Source organism: Brassica oleracea, chromosome C3, assembly GCF_000695525.1.
Source record: "Brassica oleracea var. oleracea cultivar TO1000 chromosome C3, BOL, whole genome shotgun sequence".
NCBI classification, from domain to species: Eukaryota; Viridiplantae; Streptophyta; class Magnoliopsida; order Brassicales; family Brassicaceae; genus Brassica; species Brassica oleracea.
This window is the reverse complement of record NC_027750.1, coordinates 53,828,972-53,849,992: the sequence shown is the minus strand read 5'-3', so window position 1 is coordinate 53,849,992 and position 21,021 is coordinate 53,828,972. Positions and strand designations below refer to the sequence as shown.

General features: G+C 30.3%; 1 protein-coding gene, 3 long non-coding RNA genes and 1 other non-coding gene across 6 annotated transcripts; 2 read left to right on the top strand and 3 right to left on the bottom strand.

Annotated features, from left to right (window-relative positions):
• The first annotated feature begins 22 nt into the window (after positions 1-22).
• LOC106333980 lies at positions 23-1,198 on the top strand. The gene is made up of 3 exons (XR_001268500.1): positions 23-53; positions 276-428; positions 824-1,198. It is a non-coding gene; the product is annotated as an uncharacterized LOC106333980 (long non-coding RNA).
• Positions 1,199-3,600: 2,402 nt separating this feature from the next.
• LOC106333973 (gamma-glutamyltranspeptidase 1-like) lies at positions 3,601-6,842 on the bottom strand. The gene is made up of 7 exons (XM_013772350.1): positions 6,836-6,842; positions 6,215-6,528; positions 4,808-5,329; positions 4,480-4,715; positions 4,143-4,407; positions 3,920-4,057; positions 3,601-3,834 (listed from the first exon to the last, which is right to left on the bottom strand). The coding sequence occupies exons 1-7, from the start codon at positions 6,840-6,842 to the stop codon at positions 3,601-3,603; spliced, it is 1,716 nt and encodes a 571-aa protein (XP_013627804.1).
• A 2,137-nt stretch (positions 6,843-8,979) lies between these two features.
• LOC106333927 lies at positions 8,980-10,229 on the top strand. Its single transcript, XR_001268493.1, has 3 exons — positions 8,980-9,358; positions 9,536-9,676; positions 9,928-10,229. It is a non-coding gene; the product is annotated as an uncharacterized LOC106333927 (long non-coding RNA).
• Positions 10,230-13,451: 3,222 nt separating this feature from the next.
• Positions 13,452-13,523, bottom strand: TRNAW-CCA. The gene has a single exon. It is a non-coding gene; the product is annotated as a tRNA-Trp (tRNA).
• A 4,343-nt stretch (positions 13,524-17,866) lies between these two features.
• LOC106332321 lies at positions 17,867-19,200 on the bottom strand. 2 transcript variants are annotated; one of them, XR_001268051.1, is made up of 4 exons: positions 19,012-19,200; positions 18,649-18,745; positions 18,431-18,502; positions 17,867-18,262 (listed from the first exon to the last, which is right to left on the bottom strand). It is a non-coding gene; the product is annotated as an uncharacterized LOC106332321 (long non-coding RNA). The 2 variants fall into 2 exon arrangements; XR_001268050.1 differs by having other exon boundaries at positions 17,867-18,502; positions 19,012-19,169.
• Positions 19,201-21,021: the final 1,821 nt, after the last annotated feature.

The following is a 21,021-nucleotide window of genomic DNA, read 5'->3' as shown; positions in this document are numbered from 1 at the left end:
GGCTAACTCATCCTCTCATTCATTCTTCTCTGTGAATCTGCTATTGTAAATGTGTAAGTCTTTCCTAAATATTTATCAGTTCGTTCGATGTAAAAAGAGGCCGGGACATGCTCCTCCTATCCTAATGTAATTCCGGCTAACAAAAAAATCAATCTCTTTAAAGTGTTATGATTTTAGCTTAAAGTTCTTTAATTGATGTTGTTCATACTGCTCTTTGCGTCAGGTTTTTGTTTGTTTGGTTATTAATTATTTGTCCCAACATTAATGAATCACAGAGGAACCGTGTCAAAAGTTTGGTGATGGCCCATCCCGAGGAGAAAATAAGTGATGCAGAACATCAAAACTGCAATATCTGTAGCATCAAGTTGACGTTATCAAAAGCCAATAAACTTAAAAAGAATAACACTGACAATCAAATCACAGAAAAGGTAACCTTCATCTCTCTCTCTCTCTAAATATATTGTATGTGTATAGTGGATAAATAAGAAAGACAGAAACAAAAACAGCAATTTCTCGGTACATTGTCTTACAAATATGCTTATTTGTTTTGTTGGATCATTTGATTTGTTGTGGACCTTACGGGTAATGGCAAGATCAAATACGTGTTATTTACAAACTACATAAATACATTGACAAAACCGCAAACTTCTTTTGATTGTGTCTCTTGCTGTTTGTTCTATGAGGCACATATTACGAAGAAAAAAAGGGGATCTTATGAGTGTCCTCATGCTTGATGAAAATAATTTTTCTCATCAATCTTTTATGTTGCTATGGCTAAACTCATTAATCTCATCATTTTTCTCATTCCTCTTCTTTCTGATAGTCATGAAAAACTCATGGGACTGGTGAACAGAAATACTGAGTTATGAACAACTCATGTGTATCCTGCAAGGCTTCTGACAGAATCAAGATTTCTGGAAACGAAAACCCAACCGCCAGTGATTATGATCCGTTGCAACATTCACGTCCATTGGAGACAGCCAATGCACATGTTCAGCCTGCTTGCGACGGGAGCACTGTTGAGAGCTACTGGTTCTAGCGTTCGAGTGTTTTCTCAGAAAGGCACGCAAGACTTAATCGATCAAGTTAGAAAACTGATAATTCCTCATACTGACCCAGTCACAGAGGAAAGTTGTATGATGAAAGTAACTAATCTTTATTACACAGGAAAGATATTAATCTTCCTACTTGGAGTGAATGTATATATGCTAAAGGAAATTAAAGTTGCTATTGTTGTGTGCAATAATTTAAATTAAAGTTCAAAGTGCTTTAATGATATACGCTTATAGCCGAATCTCTCCAGAACAGTGAAGATGAAAAAGGATAAAACAATTGGACACAAGAAGGATATGTTCTTTTTCTTTCTTTTTTTTGCTAACAAGAAGGATATGTTCTCTCTAAAATAAAAAGATATGAAAAAGTTTAACTACAAGAATGAATGACATGAAATATATTTATTCAGATCATAGCACAATCGAATAAATGATATAATCTTACAAAAAAAAGATAAAAGTCGAGTTCTTCCAAATGGATCTCAGGAAAGGACGCATAAAAAAAAAAACTGCTTTTGCGTGTAGCAAGTTTTTTTTCTTTCTGAGCAACGCATTTAGAAAGTCAACTGTTCATGTTGTGATGATTTTAAATATAGTATATATACAAACTTGGATATCAGTCCTCACATTTTTGAACTTTTGTGATTACCCTGTTTTGTAAGTAGTTACAAGATTTATAAAGTAGTCAAATATAAATCATCCATTATTGCTATTTAAAAATTAATAGCTTAATAATATGTTTAACATTATATATAAGTTATTAGTTTTAATTATAATCATAATATTAAAAATAAAAATAAACTACTTATATGGTAGTAATAAATTAATTAGCTTTAATGAGGTCAGTGTTAAAAATTATTTTCAAGCATCGTTTTAGAAAAATTAATCAATATCATATAGAATTTAAAAATAATAATAAAATAAATATTGAAAGTTTTTATAAAAATACTGAAAATTAGTTTTACATTTAATTGATAATAAATTAAACATTTTTAAAAAATTACATTAAAATTGTTTTAATGGAAAATAAGCATATTTCTGTAAGTATTGTGAACAGAAAATATAAGGCTATTTAATTTAATTTAATGTGAATCTTTAAAAAAATAGAAAAATAAAAACCTCAACCATAATTTTAATACTAATATGAAAATAAAAAATACATACTTGCATAGTCCAACAATAAAAATAATGTAAAATAACTCAATAACAAACAAAAAATAGCAAAAATGAAATTTGATAATTTATACTAAACAAACAGATAAAATATCTATTCCAACATACAGTGAAACCTCTATAAATTAATAATGTTGGGACTAACTATAATTTTTTTATTAATTTATAGAGATATTAATTTATCGATATACTAATTGAACCAAAAACTCAATTTGGAAGTATAAATTATATTATTTTATAGAGATTTTTAGTGTATATTCATTTATAGAGTATTAATTTAAAGAGGTTATACTGTAATAAAGATAGAAAACAACTTAACTAATAATCGTATTATAAAATTTAGTTAATCTCAATAAAACTGATTTTGAGTTTTTAATAATAAACGAAATCAACGGAAATGAACGAGAAAAACTAAAAAAATTACAAAAATTACATTGTATGCATAACTAAACAACATCATTTAGACTAAAAACAAATATAAAGGAAAATATAACTAAATGAATTCCCGCCCGTAGGGTGGGCTGGTCCGAGTGATTAATAAAAGAAATAATTTACCGTTTCCAAAAGGTGCAAGTCTTTTTAAAGGGCCATTTAAAAAAGTTCTTTACACTACATTGATCTCAGTATTTAATAATGTTTCTTTTTCCACTTTTCTATTAGTTCAATCTATTTACTGATTGTCAATTAGCATCGAGTTAAAAAAAATCCATGAAACTTAATATCATAGTCAATAACCGATCTTATAGTGAGATTCGGCGTCACATTGAACAAAAAAATAGAATCTATAATTCCCGTAACGTTTCTCTTTTAAATTTTTTGCCAACAATACACCACTTTCAAGAGCATATATATGGATTTAAACATACCAGGCAACTAATTAATTCTAATATTCTCCATATTACGATTGGTCAAATAAGAGTGATGCCATCATGCCAATTAGTCAATTACTATATATGTTTGATTAAGAAAATATAAAAATAAAAGGTTACCTATCATAAACAAGTTCGTTACAATACGCAGTGGAAAAAATCAAATCCGATATCAATATTCTGAAGGGAACCCTCCTTTTCTTGGCATTTTGATTAAATAAATCCGATACATATTAAATGAGTTTATCTTTTTAAAGCATTTTGATTTAATTAAATTAATAAAGTTATAATAAATTGCTAGTTTTATTCAGTGTAGAAACCTAGTTTTGAAACCCAAACGATGAGGTTGCTCTGTACTCTTCTGCTGTTAAGAAAGTATACTCTTCTATGTTAAATTATGATCTTATCGCAAATAAAATAAAAAGTTTTAATATTTTTATTTATCATGATTAAAAGTTAATAGTCATAGTTCGATGCCATAAATTATGAAGCCCTATATATATATCTTAATATCCTGAGGGGAACCCTCCTTTTCTTGGATCACTAACTGCTACAAGCCTACTCGTTCCGTTTGAATTTCCACCGGATTCTACAACTATTAACTGAGAAATTGCTCCATCAGCAATCGGCGTTAGAACATGACCTTTCTTCTCCAAAACGTCTCTTGTCTCTTTAGGAAGCTCGAAGTGATCATCGTAAACCGTCCTCCAATCCTCATACGAAATTCTATTTGGTATCAGCTGCAAAATGACATCACAAAAAAAAATTAGCTATAAACAAAAGAACAAGAAAGTTTCTAATTTGGGTAAAAAAAGAAGCACAAACCTGGTGAAAGATTCTTGGAGCCATGACAGAAGAGAGAGGATCCATGTTGAGGAAAAAATGATTCAAGAAAACTTGTGTTGCTCCAGGGATGATATACAATCCTCCACTCGCACCAACTGCAGCTTTCACTTTACCATCCTACAGAAACCAAAGCAGAAAACACTGTCATTTAGAATCCTACTTCCGACTTTCGTGAGCAAAAGTAACATGTATTTTAACCAACCTTGAGTACAATGGTGGGAGACATTGAAGACAAAGGTCGTTTCCCGGGACGGATGAAGTTAGCCGGTGCTGGAGGCGGCACATCTGGTTGGGGCTTCATGGGGATCGAGAAGTCGTCCATTTGGTTATTCAGAACGATTCCGGTGCTAGGAGACAGCTTTGTTGCCCCAAAGTAACCGTTTATTGTAGTAGTCATTGCTACAACATTCCTCTCCTTATCTATTATTGAGAAATGGCTCGTCCCGTGATCATGAATCTCATTCCATCTACAAAATAAGAGAAGAAACATCATAAGATCTGTTCGAATAAGATGGATTTTAATAGGCAGAAAAACTTACTTGCCACCATAATATTTAGGATCAAAGGTTTTGTCATCGTTAATCTTTTTCTTCAGTTCTTGTGCAAACTTTGGAGACAACATATCCGAAACAACCTTAGTAACATCGACGAAATCTGGATCCCCGAGGTTCATTCTGACCGCGAATGCATGTTTTAGAGCCTCAACTAGTCGATGAACACCTAACGGTCCCGCAACACCCTTTGGAATTCCATATTGAGAAAGAATATTCAAAATCTGCAACACAAGAAAACTCCCAACAAATAAATAAATGTAGGGTTTGATGAAATATAAATTTTTAGCCAAAAGAAAAAAAAAAACAGACTTACAAGCACCATTGAAGAGCCACCAGAGGAAGGAGGAGGCATACCGAGTAATCGGTATCCAAGAATATCGTTAGATAATGGTTTTTTAACTTTAACTTTGTAATTATGCAAATCTTTCAAAGTTACTATCCCTCCCAACTTTTGTATATCATTCACCAGGTTAACCCCAACCGTGCCATTGTAAAACACTTTTGGACCATGTTCAGCGATTTGCTTAAGTGTGAAAGCCAATTTTGGGTTACGAACAATCGTCCCTGGTTTCTTGAGCTCACCATTTGAAGCAAATAGCTCAGAGAGACCACCTTTGTCTGCTAAAATATCATCTCTGGTCGCGTTCATCTGCATATAAAGATACTTAGAAATCATGTATCCTTCAGCTGCCAGTTTCTCTGCGGGGTACACTAACTGCTTCCATGGTAGCTTTCCGAGTTGTTTCCAAGCAGTGAATAGACCTGCGACTTCCCCGGGGACAGCTACTGATAGGGGTCCTTTCTTCTTTAGTTCAAGATTACCGCCATACATATCCTACATTAAGAATGTTAAGGAAAATGCTACTTTAGCTCAAAGGAAAAGGCTACATATAATAATGAATATAAAACAATTTTTAGAAATCGATATAATGATTTCATATTCATATAAAAATATAATTGTATCTATAATAATTACTAATCTCTTATAATGTCCATACATGATTTATAAATAATTAGGCTTTGAAGATTAGAAGGATTATATTTAACGGAACATGTGAGAACTTTGATTTAAAAACTGTTTTACATTTAAGTTAAATAATATAGTGAATAAGGTAATGTTATGATTGAAAAGAATTCTAAAATGAATTTTTGGTTCGCTGATTGTATGTTTTGTATTATTATTTAGAGAGAAAAATAAATATTTGGAAAAATATGTAAAAAATTAAGAAAACAATAGCAAAAATTTACTAAAAAGAATGAAATGATAACGAGAAAAATAAGAAGAGGCTGGAAAAGATGCATAATATATGTTGGAAAAGTTAATGTGATTATTACATATATAATTCCACAAACATTTGTTATTACTAAATATTCATCAATTATTTTTACATCAAATTTATAGAAACTTTACGATTGATTTTCAAACTAATTGAAGTTGAAAATTATATTTTTTTAATGTTTTTAATTATTATTCAAAATTTATGACATTATATACATAATATATATATTTTTACAATATCTATATGTTCGAATTTGCGGGCAAACCCCTGGTAGATATTTTTGAAGAATGCTAAGACCATTATCCCCAAATAATATGTATGTTATACACCAAGAGCTAAGAAAAACTATATTATATGTTTCAAAAACGTTCAAGGATAACACTTATTTTAAAACACATATGACAAGAGGAAAAAGAACGCATTAAATAAAACGTAGTTACCTCAGTAGCTCGTAAAGGAGCGACCTCTCTAAAATCATAAGCAGTTTCTTTACCACTAGCCATCTTAACCACTGCAAAAGATCCACCGCCTAGACCGCTAGACCCTGGATTCACAACCCCCAAACAGAGAGCAACGGCCACAGATGCATCCATCGCGTTCCCTCCTTGACGAAGAACATTCATTCCGATTTTTGAACACTGTCCATGGTCTGTCGCAACCGCAGCGTTAGACGCAACAATACTGTGCTGTCTTTTCTTAGCCGCCGCGTTTTGGAGAAACGCGAATAGAAGAAGAACGATCGTTACTGTTCGAGCTACGGTTGATAAGGAAATCAAACCAAATATTAATCACAGATGATAAAAAAAAAATAAAACGTTTGAACGACAAGAGTTTCGTTTAACAAAACTTTTGAAGAAGTGTCGAGACTTATATAACTTATTGGACGTTGAATTTTTAGTTCTTCTGAGTTCATACTTATGAATATGAGTTAAATATTGAAGCTTGTTAGTAGCAATCAGACACTTGTCACGCTAGAAAACCAAATGACTCTAAAGAAACTAACTATATATTGAATAATCGTTGACGATTTTTGTATAGAATTAGAGAGAAAAATAACTTACAATTCATTTGTATTTCACTTGCTTTTTTTTTTTTTTTGGGCAAAATATTTCACTTGCTAAATATTGAATAAACATGAGATTTGTTCAAACGAACATAAATAGGACGCTGTGGTTTTGAGCTATCTTGGACGGTAGATAAATTTAGAATCTATAAAACCCCTTTTAAAAGTTTCATGTCCTTTATGTACTCTTTTAAGTAGTTCCCTTCTTTTGTCAATGTTATAAATATTCTTTAGACTACATCGGTTAAGTGTTAATCTACCTATATTTAAGAAATGAAGATATTCATCAATGATACATCACAACTTTCCTCAAATAACACATCAAGTTATTAGAAATTTGTGAGTCCGTGATCATAATTATTAACATATTGATCGATATCTGATTTTACAAATAATAAATTCATAAAGTAAAAATAATTAGTCGGATTATGATTAATAAAAGAAATAATTTACCGTTTCCAAAAGGTGCAAGTCTTTTTAAAGGGTCATTTAAAAAGTTCTTTAGACTACATTGATCTTAGTATTTAATAATGTTTCTTTTTCCACTTTTCTATTAGATCAATCTATTTATTGATTGTCAATTAGCATCGAGTTTTAAAAAATCCATGAAACTTAATATTATATATAGTCAATGACCGATGTGCACAAAAAAAAAAGTCAATGACCGATCTTATAGTGAGATTCGGCGTCACAATGAACAAATAACTAGAATCTATAATTCCCGTAACGTTTCTCTTTGAGTTAAAATGTGGTTGTAAATTTTGCCAACAATACAGCACTTTCAAGACCATATATATGGATTTAAACATACCAGGCAAGTAATTAATTATAATATTCTCCATATTACGATTGGTCAAACAAGAGTGATGCCAATTAGTCAGTCAATTACTATGTTTGATTAAGAAAATATATAAAAAAGGTTACCCTCCTTTTTTTGGCATTTTGATTAAATAAATCCGATACATATTAAATGAGTTTATATTTTTAAAGCACTTTGATTTAATTAAACTAATAAGTTCTAATAAATTGCAAGTTTTATTTAGCGTAAAAGTAGAAAGTAGAAACTGGGTCGGCCCTGGGCCAAAGCCCATAAAATTAGGGATTTGGACGCCATAAATGATAAATATTTTTGGGACGCCAAAATGCTAAAAGTTCTCTCTAGTCTAGTGGCGGTAGATTTTTCCCTTTTAACCTTCAACTCACAGGTTTGATACGTACCATTTCTTCTTTTTATTATAGTAATAGCAATTTCCTTTTCTGAAGATAACTACTAAAGATTTTTTTCATTCAAAGATATGAAATGTTTGGTCATTGACTATAATATTAAGTTAAGTTTTAAACTTAATTATATCTTTTATTTTTTTAACCAATTTATCTTCTCTGCATTTTTTTTCTGTTTTGCTAGAATAGCTTTGTAACTAATAAAAATATCATAAGAGACAAATTTAACTTAAAATATCAGTTGTTCATGTTTCACTTTTCCATTGTGATTGAATTTAAAATATCTCAATGGGAATCTCAAATAAGTCTTTTTCTCTTTTTTTTTTTAGTAAGTGTTTGTAATTTTGTTAGAAACTTTTGATTTTAAAAAAAAAAACTTAAACTATCACAGGGTTTTATTATCATGTGAAAACAATAAAATTTGTGAAGTTGATGTTACTAAAATTTGTGAAGTTGATGTTACTATATTTTATTATATGTTTTCTTTATCTATAAATTATATTTTTGTTCTTTTTTGAATTTGTAAAAAATGCTGCTAAAATAATATTAAAAATTAACCAAGTAAGGAAAACAGACTTGAAAGCTTTTATTCAAAAAAGGAAAAAACAGACAATATGAATTAAAATAATGTTTAAATGTTTTTTTTTTAAATATCTTTAGTTTTAACAATATTTAGTATTATTAATCATCTAACACTACTAAAAGCACAATATACTCAATGGAGAGATATGCCAGGTCGTTTAATTTAATCGACCAATCAAAACATTTTAATCCTCCATGTCAGCTTCGCTCAGTTAAAATAGACTGAAACTGAGTCTTTCGTATGGGCTTTAAAATTTTGTTGTGGCCCAGATTAAACATTACGCATAAACCTATTTTCAGAACGTCGTGGAACGCTGTTTCTACCACTTCGCCATTACAGCTGCTTTTACTTCATCGATCAATGATGTTTTTTACTCAATCCTTTATTGTTTCGATCCACCTCTTGATTATTCTTCATCCTCCAAATCCAGACGTTTCATGTTTCTATCAACCACTTGCTATATATTTAGGGACATACACACAAACCCTCATTACCCAAACCAAGTACTATGTTCTTACTTTTCTATTCCCCTTTTCCGTCATGGCTAACCTCAATTTTGTCGTCCTATTTGACATTGGACAATCTGCATATTTGCCGTTTTCTCAAGAGGAGAGTCATCATGTACTGGGATTACTACTTTGGCTTATAGAAACTCATATTCAGGAGCTTGAGGAGGAACTTAAGTTTCTCAAGAATCACTCTCAACCAAATATATTTGTAAGTAATAAAAGCTTTTTGTATTCACTGTTTGGTACGCCCACATGTCTTTGTTTCTTTTATAAATCTTTCATTCAAAGCTTTGTGATTGATTTATCCGTAGAAAGCTGTGTGTTTTGTGGACTAAAGCTGTGTGTTTTGTGGACTTGAAACTGATTGTTTAAAATCTTGATTTAGAGCTTTTGGATGGAGAAGGGAAGCGGGAAGAAACATTGGCTGTTATTAGCAAGGAAGCTGGAGCATTGGCCACGGCTGATGGGAACCAAGAGCTTAAACTCAAGTGTCATATAAACTACTGTTCTTCAGGACTTTTGTAAGGTAAAGAATACATCTTCTTTGCTCGGGAGTTGATATTTTATTTCTATCTTTGATCGTTTATTTTTGGAAATTTTACGACTTTGATTAAGTGTTTATCTATTTGGTCTTCTCTTTAGCATTATTTCTATGAATAATCTGCAGAAGTCAATTTGAAATGCAATGTAGGTTTGATTTGACACAAGTATTTGTTTGTCTTAGATTCATCTTTACAGAGTGATTGTTTTTTTAAAAAAAAAATTTATCTGTTGTAGTGGAAGTGGTTGTCCAAGATGGTAAGAAGAAAAAGAAATTGGTAGAAGACTAAGGAAGAAGATGAAGAACAACGAAAAGTGGGTGCTTGGGTAAAGGAGGAGAACACAACATTATAAGAAGGTTGTGCTTGGACATGTGAGGTGTCATAAGGGAAGGAACTATAAAATGATTTTCACCTGAATTATTTATCGTGGCTGGAGGGGTTTGATTTCGTGACCGACCTCTGTTTTTGTTTTCTTTGCTGGTGGAGGAGCAAAAAAAAACATTCAGAGATTTCATTTGATATACTATGCGTTTCAGATCCGAGATTGTTCAAAAAGTAAAATTTAAGATCAGACTTCTTAAACAAAGTGATTTCAAGCAAGTATATTTTCTGATTCGGTTCGGTTCTCGGTTCGGTTCTCGGTTCGGTTCCGGTTCGGTTCGGTTATTTCGGATATAAAAATATAGGAACCGTTCGGGTATTTGAGGGTATTGGTCCGGTTCCGGTTTCGGGTATTTCGGTTCGGTTCCGGTTCGGTTCTTCGGTTCCGGTTATTTTGCCCAGGCCTATGTGCTATATACCAAATTTTTTTAAAGTATCCAATCTCCTTATATTCAGTACATCAGAAACAGAGTATAAGGTCTTGCACATTGACTTCGGGCTGATAACATCATACAACAACATATTCTATTTTCTTTTCTTTTTTTCCAAATGCAAGCGGTATTGAATTTACATAGAAAGCCATTGAATTCGTTAGATGCATGAGCTATAGTTAAGCAACATTAGTCATCAAGACTATTAAGTAAGAAAATTGAACTTTGTGATAATACAACGCAAACACGCAAGCATATGAGGATAAGCTCTTCCCATTTCACTTTATTGTATGATATTGAAATTTGAGATGAATTGACAAAAATCATCAATACATGAGTTTTAAAATCCATCCTCACACACAAAACTTCAACAAACAACAATTTTTACGGGTTTTTTACAAAATTATTTTAGTTTTATGTTTATTGTAGATTGTATATTTATTTTTAGTTTAGCTTAGCATCTTTTTCTTTTTCCATTTTTTTATTCGTTGAATGTTTCTGGCAATGCTTTGATTGTTCTTCTTCTCTTAGGTTTCCAATCATCTCTTGTGAGATATTCACATCTGAATTTGGTGTTATTTTTAAGAATTTGGTGGAATATGGTCATTTTTCCTCATTCATTTTATTTGGACCTGATAGGTTATATATATATATATATATGATGACGAAAATATATTATATTTATCTTTATTTTTGTCATTTGATTGAATCTAATTTGACATCACAGCTAATGGATTTGCCATTCCTTTTTTTTTCAGAAACAAATGGCTACTTTTTCGAGGTCTAATTTTTCGAGGTCTCTACCATACGTGAAAACGGATGATCTAGGACTACGTACTCTTTTTTTTACGACTGTTGTTTTTCTACAACCTGAACTAAAGAAAAGGTAAGTTTCAAAAAATAAATAAAACTAAAAAAAAAGTTTTTCTGCCTGACACATTAATAATCTACTTGATTAAAGTCAGTAAATGTCGAGTTTTTAAAATAAACTAATATTTTTGAATTTCTCCAAATACCATAGGCTTCCACACAAAAAACAGCGAAATTGACCTATTAGAGAAGAAACATACAAAATAAATGTTGCAAAATATTAATATTATCTAGGATATTTTGTTCTATATTTCTTCCTCGCATGGAAAAGAAAATAAGGACATGATTCTTACAACTCATTCTCATGACCATTGTATTTTTAATCACTAAGATTTCAGTTGTTCCTAATTCCACCACTTTCTTAAGGCAGATAAAAATTAATTGATTCAGTAAAAAAAGAGAGATAAAAACTAATCGATATAGATACTCAAATTATATTATATAAAAAAAGAAACAATGCAAAAGAGAATATAATTTCAATAGCGTAAGTAAAAACTTATTTTTAGTAGAAAAATGGAAATTCAATTATTGCAATGTTTAAATTAGTTGTGAATTTAAAAGTTGTATTTGTTTGACAGAAATAGTTAATTTTTTTTATATTTATTTGAGCATTTTTATTTCTATAATTGATACCATTATATATATATATATATATATACATTCAAATATAAATGCTAAAAGCTTAAATTAAATTAAAAATTATAAACAACTCGGGCGTAGCCCGAGAAAAGCTGTAGTATACATAAAAGTATAGTAGATGTAGTTATAATAAAAGGGCAACATTTTTTGGAACTGCTTTAGGCTCCCGACAAGTCCGGACCGGCACTGAGTAGTAACCTAGCTTTTTTTTTACGACAGTGTAGAAACCTAGTTTTGAAACCCAAACGATGAGGTTGCTCTAAGTATACTCTTCTGCAGTTAAAAAGTATACTCTTCTATGTTAAACTATGATCTCATTAGTAGGGTTCTTGCCTTCCTCGTCTGGTTAGTTGGAGTGTTTTTTTTTCCAAGAAAAATCCAGAGAGAAAGACAGTTTATGGTTTTGGGACTTGTCATTTACTTTGTTAACTAGGTGTTTTTCATCTTACGAATATTTATTATGTTATGTTTTATTAATCTAAAAATCGGCATTATAAAATTCTAATTGGTGAACATGTTAAAGGAAAAAAAATTATGGTGAATTTTTTGTTTCTTAAAATTTATACCAGTTATGTTGAAATTTTAGTCAAATTATTGAAAGGTAGATCCCATTTTTTTCTTTTAAATTCTCCATGGATGAATGAATTTATAAGAAAAAAAATCTCTATGCAATTTTGATAAAGAACAAATTGAACAAAAATTCATATTTTTTTTTATTTTTTCAATTCCTCAAATGAAATTTTATTTTTTATTTTGTTCATTTTTTTCATTCTTCTAGTGGTCAAGCTATAGTGTTTCACGGATTAAACTGGTTTAAAGTAAAAGCAAAAAAAAATTGTTTTGAACTCAGTCACAAGTTAAGTTATTATTTATGATTTTAAATAGTTAAATCAAACATCAAATTATTTATATATGTAAAAAAAAAACGTTCATCAAACTATGTACTTATCATTGTGTTAAAAGTTCTAAAACACTCATATATTAGAAATAGTTTAGAAAATATCTTTATATAAATATTTTTGTTTGACTTATATTTAATTATAAACTGTTTTATATCTTAGTTTTTTTAACTTTATAATAAAAAATATTGTTTTCAGATAGCAACACAATATATATAAGAATTCTCTTAATTTTTAAATATATTTTCACAATTTTATTATATTAGTTTATAACTGATTATTTAATATAAATCAAAATAATTATATATCTAATTACATATTTTATAGTTATATTATATAAATTAAAATAATAAATTATGGACTCAACTAAAAACAATTAATAAATTAACGACTCAGCTTAAACCTAATTAAAACATGAAAAATAAGCAAAATTACCTAAAATCATGAAAATCATGACAAATAAGCTAAATCACTTCATAAATAATAGTATAGATAAATATAGAGGAAAAAAATAATAAGGTTCTAACTTTCGGGAGTTTTGAACCTGACGTGAATCGAACACGCAACCTTCTGATCTGGAGTCAGATGCGCTACCATTGCGCCACGGATCCTGTTGAAAATAAGTATCATAAGATAATCTTACCCATTACTCACTATTTTTAAACCTATAACCAAGCTTAGAAAGTGAAAATTTGACAAACAGAAGTTTAACAAAAAAGTTTTCTGCTTTGCTAATATATATACTAGGAAACAAACCCGCGCGAACGCACAGACTATTGGATTCTTTACTAAAAATTGTATTTATTTAATTTTAATAAATATATTTCTTTTATATTTATATATCTTTTATAAATCTTTTCTTTATAAATTATTAGTTGTGTTTCATTTTTCTCCCACATGTATTAACTATATTTTTTATCATACACAAATTTGCAAAATATATTATTCGGATATGAAAGATTAGTTTGAGTTGTTTTAAATTTATTTTATTTTACATTTTATTTTAAAATACTGATCAATTAAGGAATTTTTGAAAACACGAAGATAAAATGTTGACAATGTTAGATGCTCAAAAGAATAACAAAAAAATTCATAGAGGTGTTTTAATAATCTGCCAAAAAACTTTTAGAACAAATAGCAATTTGTAAACAAATCCATTTACAATTGTAAATAAAAATTAATCTTGACCTTATTATTACTGGAAAATAGCTTCTTAGATATGAAGATTTTTTTATTACAGCATATAACTTTACCTCTATAATATAAGACTGAACGAATATTAAATAGCAGACAAATATTTTCTAAATTGTTGTAAGCTAGTTACTAATGTTTTTATGGGCAACCAATAAGCATGGTTCTGATTTCCCATTTCTGGGTCCAATTAATTAATATTATATATATATATTTTTAGAAAAAAGCAGACGGCTAATGCAAATATATAATGTTTAAGATTGAGTGCCATACAAATTGTATATAGTTTTTAAACAATTTGTTAGGTTTTTTTCGACGAAATTAGAACTTTATTGATCTTCAAAATACATAGTCACAATACAATTTGTTAGGTTCATCAAGATATAGTTGTCAAGAAAAATGACAATTTTAGAAGACACAACTGTAAAAAAAACTTTAACAGAATAAATTAATCTAAGAGATGTAAGAATGATTGGATGCTTTCTAATCTCAACCTATGTAAGAAATTCATATTTAAAATAAATTAATCTAAAAAATTTAGTTAAAAATTACTATAACGAATGTTATCTAAGAAAATTAAAAGTGAGTTTCCTCCTTATTCTAACCTAAAAATATGAAAAAAGTTAGATTAAAATTAGGTAGAAAATGCTAGGTGCATGAAATATTATTTAATGAAAATAGAGTGCCAAATATATGCTGTATAGAGTTCTCAAAAATAAAAGATGTTTTTAAAAACACTATATTACAGAATAAAAAAATAAAGTAACAATTGGAAGAGATTTTCAATGAATTGATGACTTTTATTCCCAAAATGAACCCTACATAAAAATCCAATTATAATATTAGCTTAAACCAATAATTTAGAATTGTCTAAGACCCAATATGGAAGTACAACATACAACCAGTTAAGTTACAAAAAAAAACATACAACTAGTCAATTCTAACTGTTTTTTCTTCAATTTAGAGATATGTTTTTTCAATTTTGTGCTTAAGTTTTTTAGTTTTAGTAGTTATTTTATTACTAACATCACAACATTTGCCCTTTTGATTTGGAGGTACTGCGAAATGAAAAGTGGTTTTAAATCATGGATACTATAGACATATGGAAAACAGTACCAGAAGGATCAATGGGCTTTCGAGAAAGATATGTTTTCTGAGATTAACTCCACATATGAACGGTTTCCATATATGAACGGTAAATTAAGATATTAGTGGGTTGGGGATACAGAAAAGAGGATGGGGATACACATAAAAGGAGAGATGGCGAGAGAAAACATCAAGACCACCGTGGTGGTGAAAACAGACCTTGTTTCCATCAGGGCCGGCTCAATGGTATCATGGACCCTGGGGCAAAAAAAAAATTTAATTTCGAAACTATTATTTTTCTTTAAAAAATCTGATAGATATATGTTTTTTTTTTCAAAATACCAGAAGTATTTTTAAAAATAAATCTATGAAAATAAAAAAATATTTTCATATAAAAAAAATTTGGACCCTTTTTTAATTTTTAATATAAAAATACATATATTTTTTTTTTAAAAATAGGACACTTATCTATTAAGAAATAGGGGGACAACAGATTGGGCCCGGGGCGGTCGCACCGCTCGTCCCTCTATCTAAGCCGGCCCTGGTTTCCATACCAAATAAAACTCCACGGTACATGATGAAGAAAATCTGTAGGAACCTTGATGAAGTCATCTCGCTGGTGCGGTTGTTAAGCTGCGAGGAGTTAAACCCGTTTTGAAATCATTTTCAGGGAGTTATTTATTTTCTATATGGAGAGAGAGGAATACCCGTCTTCATTTTTCTGTTTTAAAACAGGCACATGATCTTGTCAAGGAAGTACAATTGCATATCAGGGCTCTCCTTTTTGGTCTTGATCAAGATACTGTAGTCTATGGCCAAGTCCAACCAGACGTCATAACACCAAAATAGTGTAAAATTTGATATTTTCTCTCTCCAATCACATGACATAAACAATTTCATTTTAGTGAGATTCTCTTTTCAGCTACTATGTTACACTATATTTGGTGTTACACTGTAGCAAGGGTAAAACTTTTTCTTCTTTTCAAAATTGTTTATTTAAATAATTTTGCAATTGGATTAGATATTTTAAATAACAATGCATATACCATAATTATTGTGTTATTATTTAAGTTTATTTAATATCAAATATTCATTTATTTGAGAAAAAATATAAAATTAATTTAAAAATACATAACAAAGTTTAATTTAAACAATGAAAAATTAAATTTAAAAAATTAAAATTAAAAACAGTAAAAATTCATAAAATAAGATAAATTTTAAAATGTAAGTGTATATAAATGTAAATATATTTATTAGTTAAATAAATGTAAGTGAAAAGATATATATAAAAATATAAAAATATATAATAGTAAGACTATTATTTATTGTTATTTAATTTCTTATTTAATATTATTATGTGTTAAAATAGTAGAATACTTATTTTAAAAATAGAGGTTGTAGTGTGATATATTTTGTGAATATAGTTACATAATATATGTTATTATTATATATATTAAGTAATAATAAAGCTTCTAACTTAATAATATGAAAAAAATCAAAAATATAGTTTTGGTGTAGTTGTGGTTAAAGAAGGAAAAGTTTTTTGTGCCAAAACTACACTAAAATGTTGTGGTTTTCACACTAAAATGATGTTGTGGGTTGGAGATGCCCTAAGCTAATATGAACCCTCCATCAAATCGCCACTCACCTCAATCTTCCTTGTCATAGTGGTTTGACATGTTCCAATTGTCTTTATCATCATCTGGACTTCTAACTTCTGCTTCACAAACGTTTTTTCTTTTTTTTTTGCCGATTAAAAATTTCATTCAATCAAAACAAGTTACAAAAATGTTAACAAAACCAGAAACAAATTTTTACATAAGCTGTTATTATGCCCATTTATTGAGGATAATATACATCCTACTACTGTGTGATGGATATGCTAATTTGCATACATTTTTTGTAATTCTCCGATCCAATTCGCATAGTTCAGGCACATTGCTTCTAATGCTCGTTCTGTGGAAGCACCGTGATACCAAGCTTTTGATGATAAAGTATTCTTAGCGTTCAACTTGATTTGATCCAAACACCTTTTGCTTGCCAACGATGAGAAAGTGATATAGATAATCACAACCCACGTATTCTGCCATAGTCTACTCGTCTCCAACCGTGGCATACCAATACACATGAGAAGATCCAATATCATATGCCAAAACCAAGACCTGCCAATGTCATTGTCAAATCTATTGCGGTGATAGTGGTGGTACAAGAAAACAGTCAAATAGCCATGGATTTTTTCATTGCTAGAGAGGATAATCTGTTGCTAAAATGCAGCAGGCGACAGACGGCTACGGATAGAAGCCGTGGCGTCAGCACCGACGCTATCTCCGATCCGTCGCTATTCTGTAGCTCGTTCGCAACAGATTTGCGAGGGAGTTAACCGTAGCTATTAGCGACAGCGTAGCTACTGAATTTTTTGTTGCGCATTGGCAACACTTTTAGCGAAAGATTTAGCGTAGCTAAATAGCCACAGAAATTAACTACAATTTTGTCTTAGCCAAGTTGTAGCAAAAGTAGCCACAGATTTAGTTACAGATGTTTTGTACCTAAAATATTGGATTCGGATTAGCAACGAAATTTTAGCAACTGAAAGTTGATTTTCGTTTTGTATTATCCAAATTGATTTTAAAACATTACAGCATAAAAAAATCTGAAATTCCCAAAACAGAATAGAAACATTGCATTCGTTACTAGTAGAAAACAAAATATTAAACCCAATAGGTGGAAACTAATGACATAATAAAAGTTCAAACTAAACACAAAAGATTCCAGTTGTTATGTCTTCAGTTGATTGTAGAAAGCCATCAACATCATCTAGATTCTCTGCTCATTGGTGCTAGGAGGTGAGGATGGAGAAGGATTGGTAGTTGCATCAGTGCTTGCCACTCCTCTAGCTTCACACAAAGCAGTGAGCTGCTAGCTCATCAAGTAGACAGTTTCAGTCAAACTAATCAACTCCTTCTCTAAACGAGATTGACGAGTAAGAACGACGGCCTGGTGGATCAATGTGATAATTGTTCTCCATTTGTGTTGTTCCACGTCCAAACAAATATCTTTTGTGTGGCTTGACTGCCTAAGAAACCAGAAAACAAGAAACACAATTACTAAACTTACAATAAAGCATAACACTGCCACATAGCCATAACAAAAGAAAGAGGTAATCAAACATTTACCAATAAGCAATAACACAAAAAGAGTCACAAGGGAAATACAGAATCTTAACAATAACAATAGACTCAACTTTATTCAACAGTATTCATGTGGATCTTCCCCTCTAAGTCAGTATTGCTGGCTCCTCACCCATCTACATGATCTATAAACACAAGGCAAATAGTATAAGAGTCGCACGGAAATACCGAATCTTAAAAGTACATAATAAGACAATACGGACAAGATTCTTGCACGATATCTTATTTGACCTTGGCATAAGATTTGGAACAGAAATGTGTTGATGTATACCTGCCTGAGATGTGTTCTTCCCGAAAGTTGTTGCGCCTTGTCCAATAGTAGCTTTTGTAGGGAAATTGCCTTTTCTTGGTGGATGCATACTAGAGCCCTAAATCAATGAATCACATAGTTTGAGAAGAGACTTAAAGAAGATATGAAAACGCAGAGACTTAGACACATAAATTGATAGAAGAAATGAACCCAGATTGATTTGAGAATATGAACCCTAATTTGATTGAAGACGCAGAGATTGATATAAGAAATAAACTCCAAATCGATTTGAAAACATAAACTCTAACCTACACCCATAAACCAATCAAAATCGCACTAGTGAAGAACAATATATTGCAACAGAGTTTTGGAAAAGAGAAGTACCATTAAGAGAAGCTCTGGTAATTTGTCGTGAATGAGAAGTGGGATAGGGTTGGTCTTTGTCGGCGATGAGAGTGTTTGTTTCCACGGATAAGAAGAGTTAAAAGGAAAGTGTAGAAATATTTTGGCGGAGAAATTTGGGAAATTATTTTATGGCAGTAATTGAACATTTTGGAGAAAATTTTGGGCGCCATTACGAAAATTTGGCGTGAAATTTTTCTCTCCACCGCCAAGCACTCGTGATTTAGGGACCTTGACAGATTTTTATTAATTTCGATGTTTTTTCTAGACTTATCTATATATTGTTAGGAAAATTCAATATGCAGCGATGTTATAACATTTTCAAATTCAGACTTTATAATAAAATTTATTAAACTCCAATATATCAATATATATAAATAAGTTTGTGTACATATGGTAGTTGATTGAACGTCGCATAATTATTCAAAGAAAATAAAAATATAACAACATAATAAATTGATAAAAGGATAAAAGTGTATAAGGCATGAATTGTTTTTTTTTAATTTTAAGTAAAACTTCTTTTTTCTTTTTAATAAAAATTAGTTTGTTTTAACTCTTTTAACATATGAGAGTATATTATAGGGTTTAGGGTTCGAGGTTTAAGGTTAAAGTTAAAATTGGAATAGAAAAATCAGAGAAGAAATTGGTCATATATGTATCCTCAAATAATAAAACTTCTATAAAGAACTTCCATAACATTTTAAAAACTTAACTTGAAAAAAAAATTAAACATTCTTGACCTTGTTATACAAACCGATGAAATGTCACAATTAACATAAACTATATAAGTAGAGCTATAATATTCAATGTAAACCTAACAAAAGATGCTTGACAATTACTATAAGTGACTAAACTTAAACCAGCATATGTGTCTAGCCATTAATTTTACTGAACTACTGCTGTTAATATATGTGCATCAAAAGTTTATCTTAAAACATAAAATTCAATTTGCATTGTAAAATTAATCGATAATCATCTTATTAATACATACATTATATATATATATATATATACAAAATATTATAATTTATATTAATTTGGTTTTTTTTTACTATATGTAGCTTTGTGAGGATAGAAATATATGTAGCTAATCATTGCTAAATAGAATAATTATAACAACAACTAATCTCTAACCAAGACGTAGCTATTCAGCTACACACCACCTACAAAATCTTTCTATAGCTATTTAGCTACAGATTGCTACAATTAGCAACAAATTTAGTTACAAAAGTAAATTTATTTATTATGTCGCTATATTTGTAGCTAATAAATTTGGCTACAGAAACTCTTTCGCCAGTCCTTAGCTAGTTTACTGAATTCTTGTAGAATTAAGGGAACTATTTATTGAGATCCTATAATGCTATGTGCTGACAAATGCAATAAGAGTATGACTGGGGCCCATGATATGATAACCACCACAATCAGGACCAATTATCAGTCATACACCTTGGTTTCATCCTGTGCACACTTATGAAACTAAAGAACTCAACCCAAAGTCGAGAAACGATAGCAGTAACTTCCATAAACCTTGTTAACTTCAGGCAAACCCATACACCTAAACGTAATCAACCCAAGACATCTCTTGAAAGTTGAAACTACTAAAGTAGGTCTTTAACGAAAACAAAAAGACTATGAATAGCTTACGAAATGACACCATCTTCAATGGTGGCGGCAACAACGGTTTTAAAAATTCCTTCGAATGGAAACGAACCAAACCGTCATACCAATAGACGGATGAGACGACAACAACCGATTGAAGGGAGAGAGATAAACCGTCAAACTTGAAACTTGGCTGACAAACACCGTCACTAACCCACCGGAATCGGGAAACTTGTGTCGGAAAAAAACTCTCCCGAGAGGAGAGAAGCACCATGTCGAAAATCACCATCAAAAGCCAATAAGGATGATGCCACAAGCTTTCCAATGGCAAGATCAGAGGAAACTAACCAGTTTCAAGGGAAATGAAAAAATCCAGAGGATAAAATCCCTCGA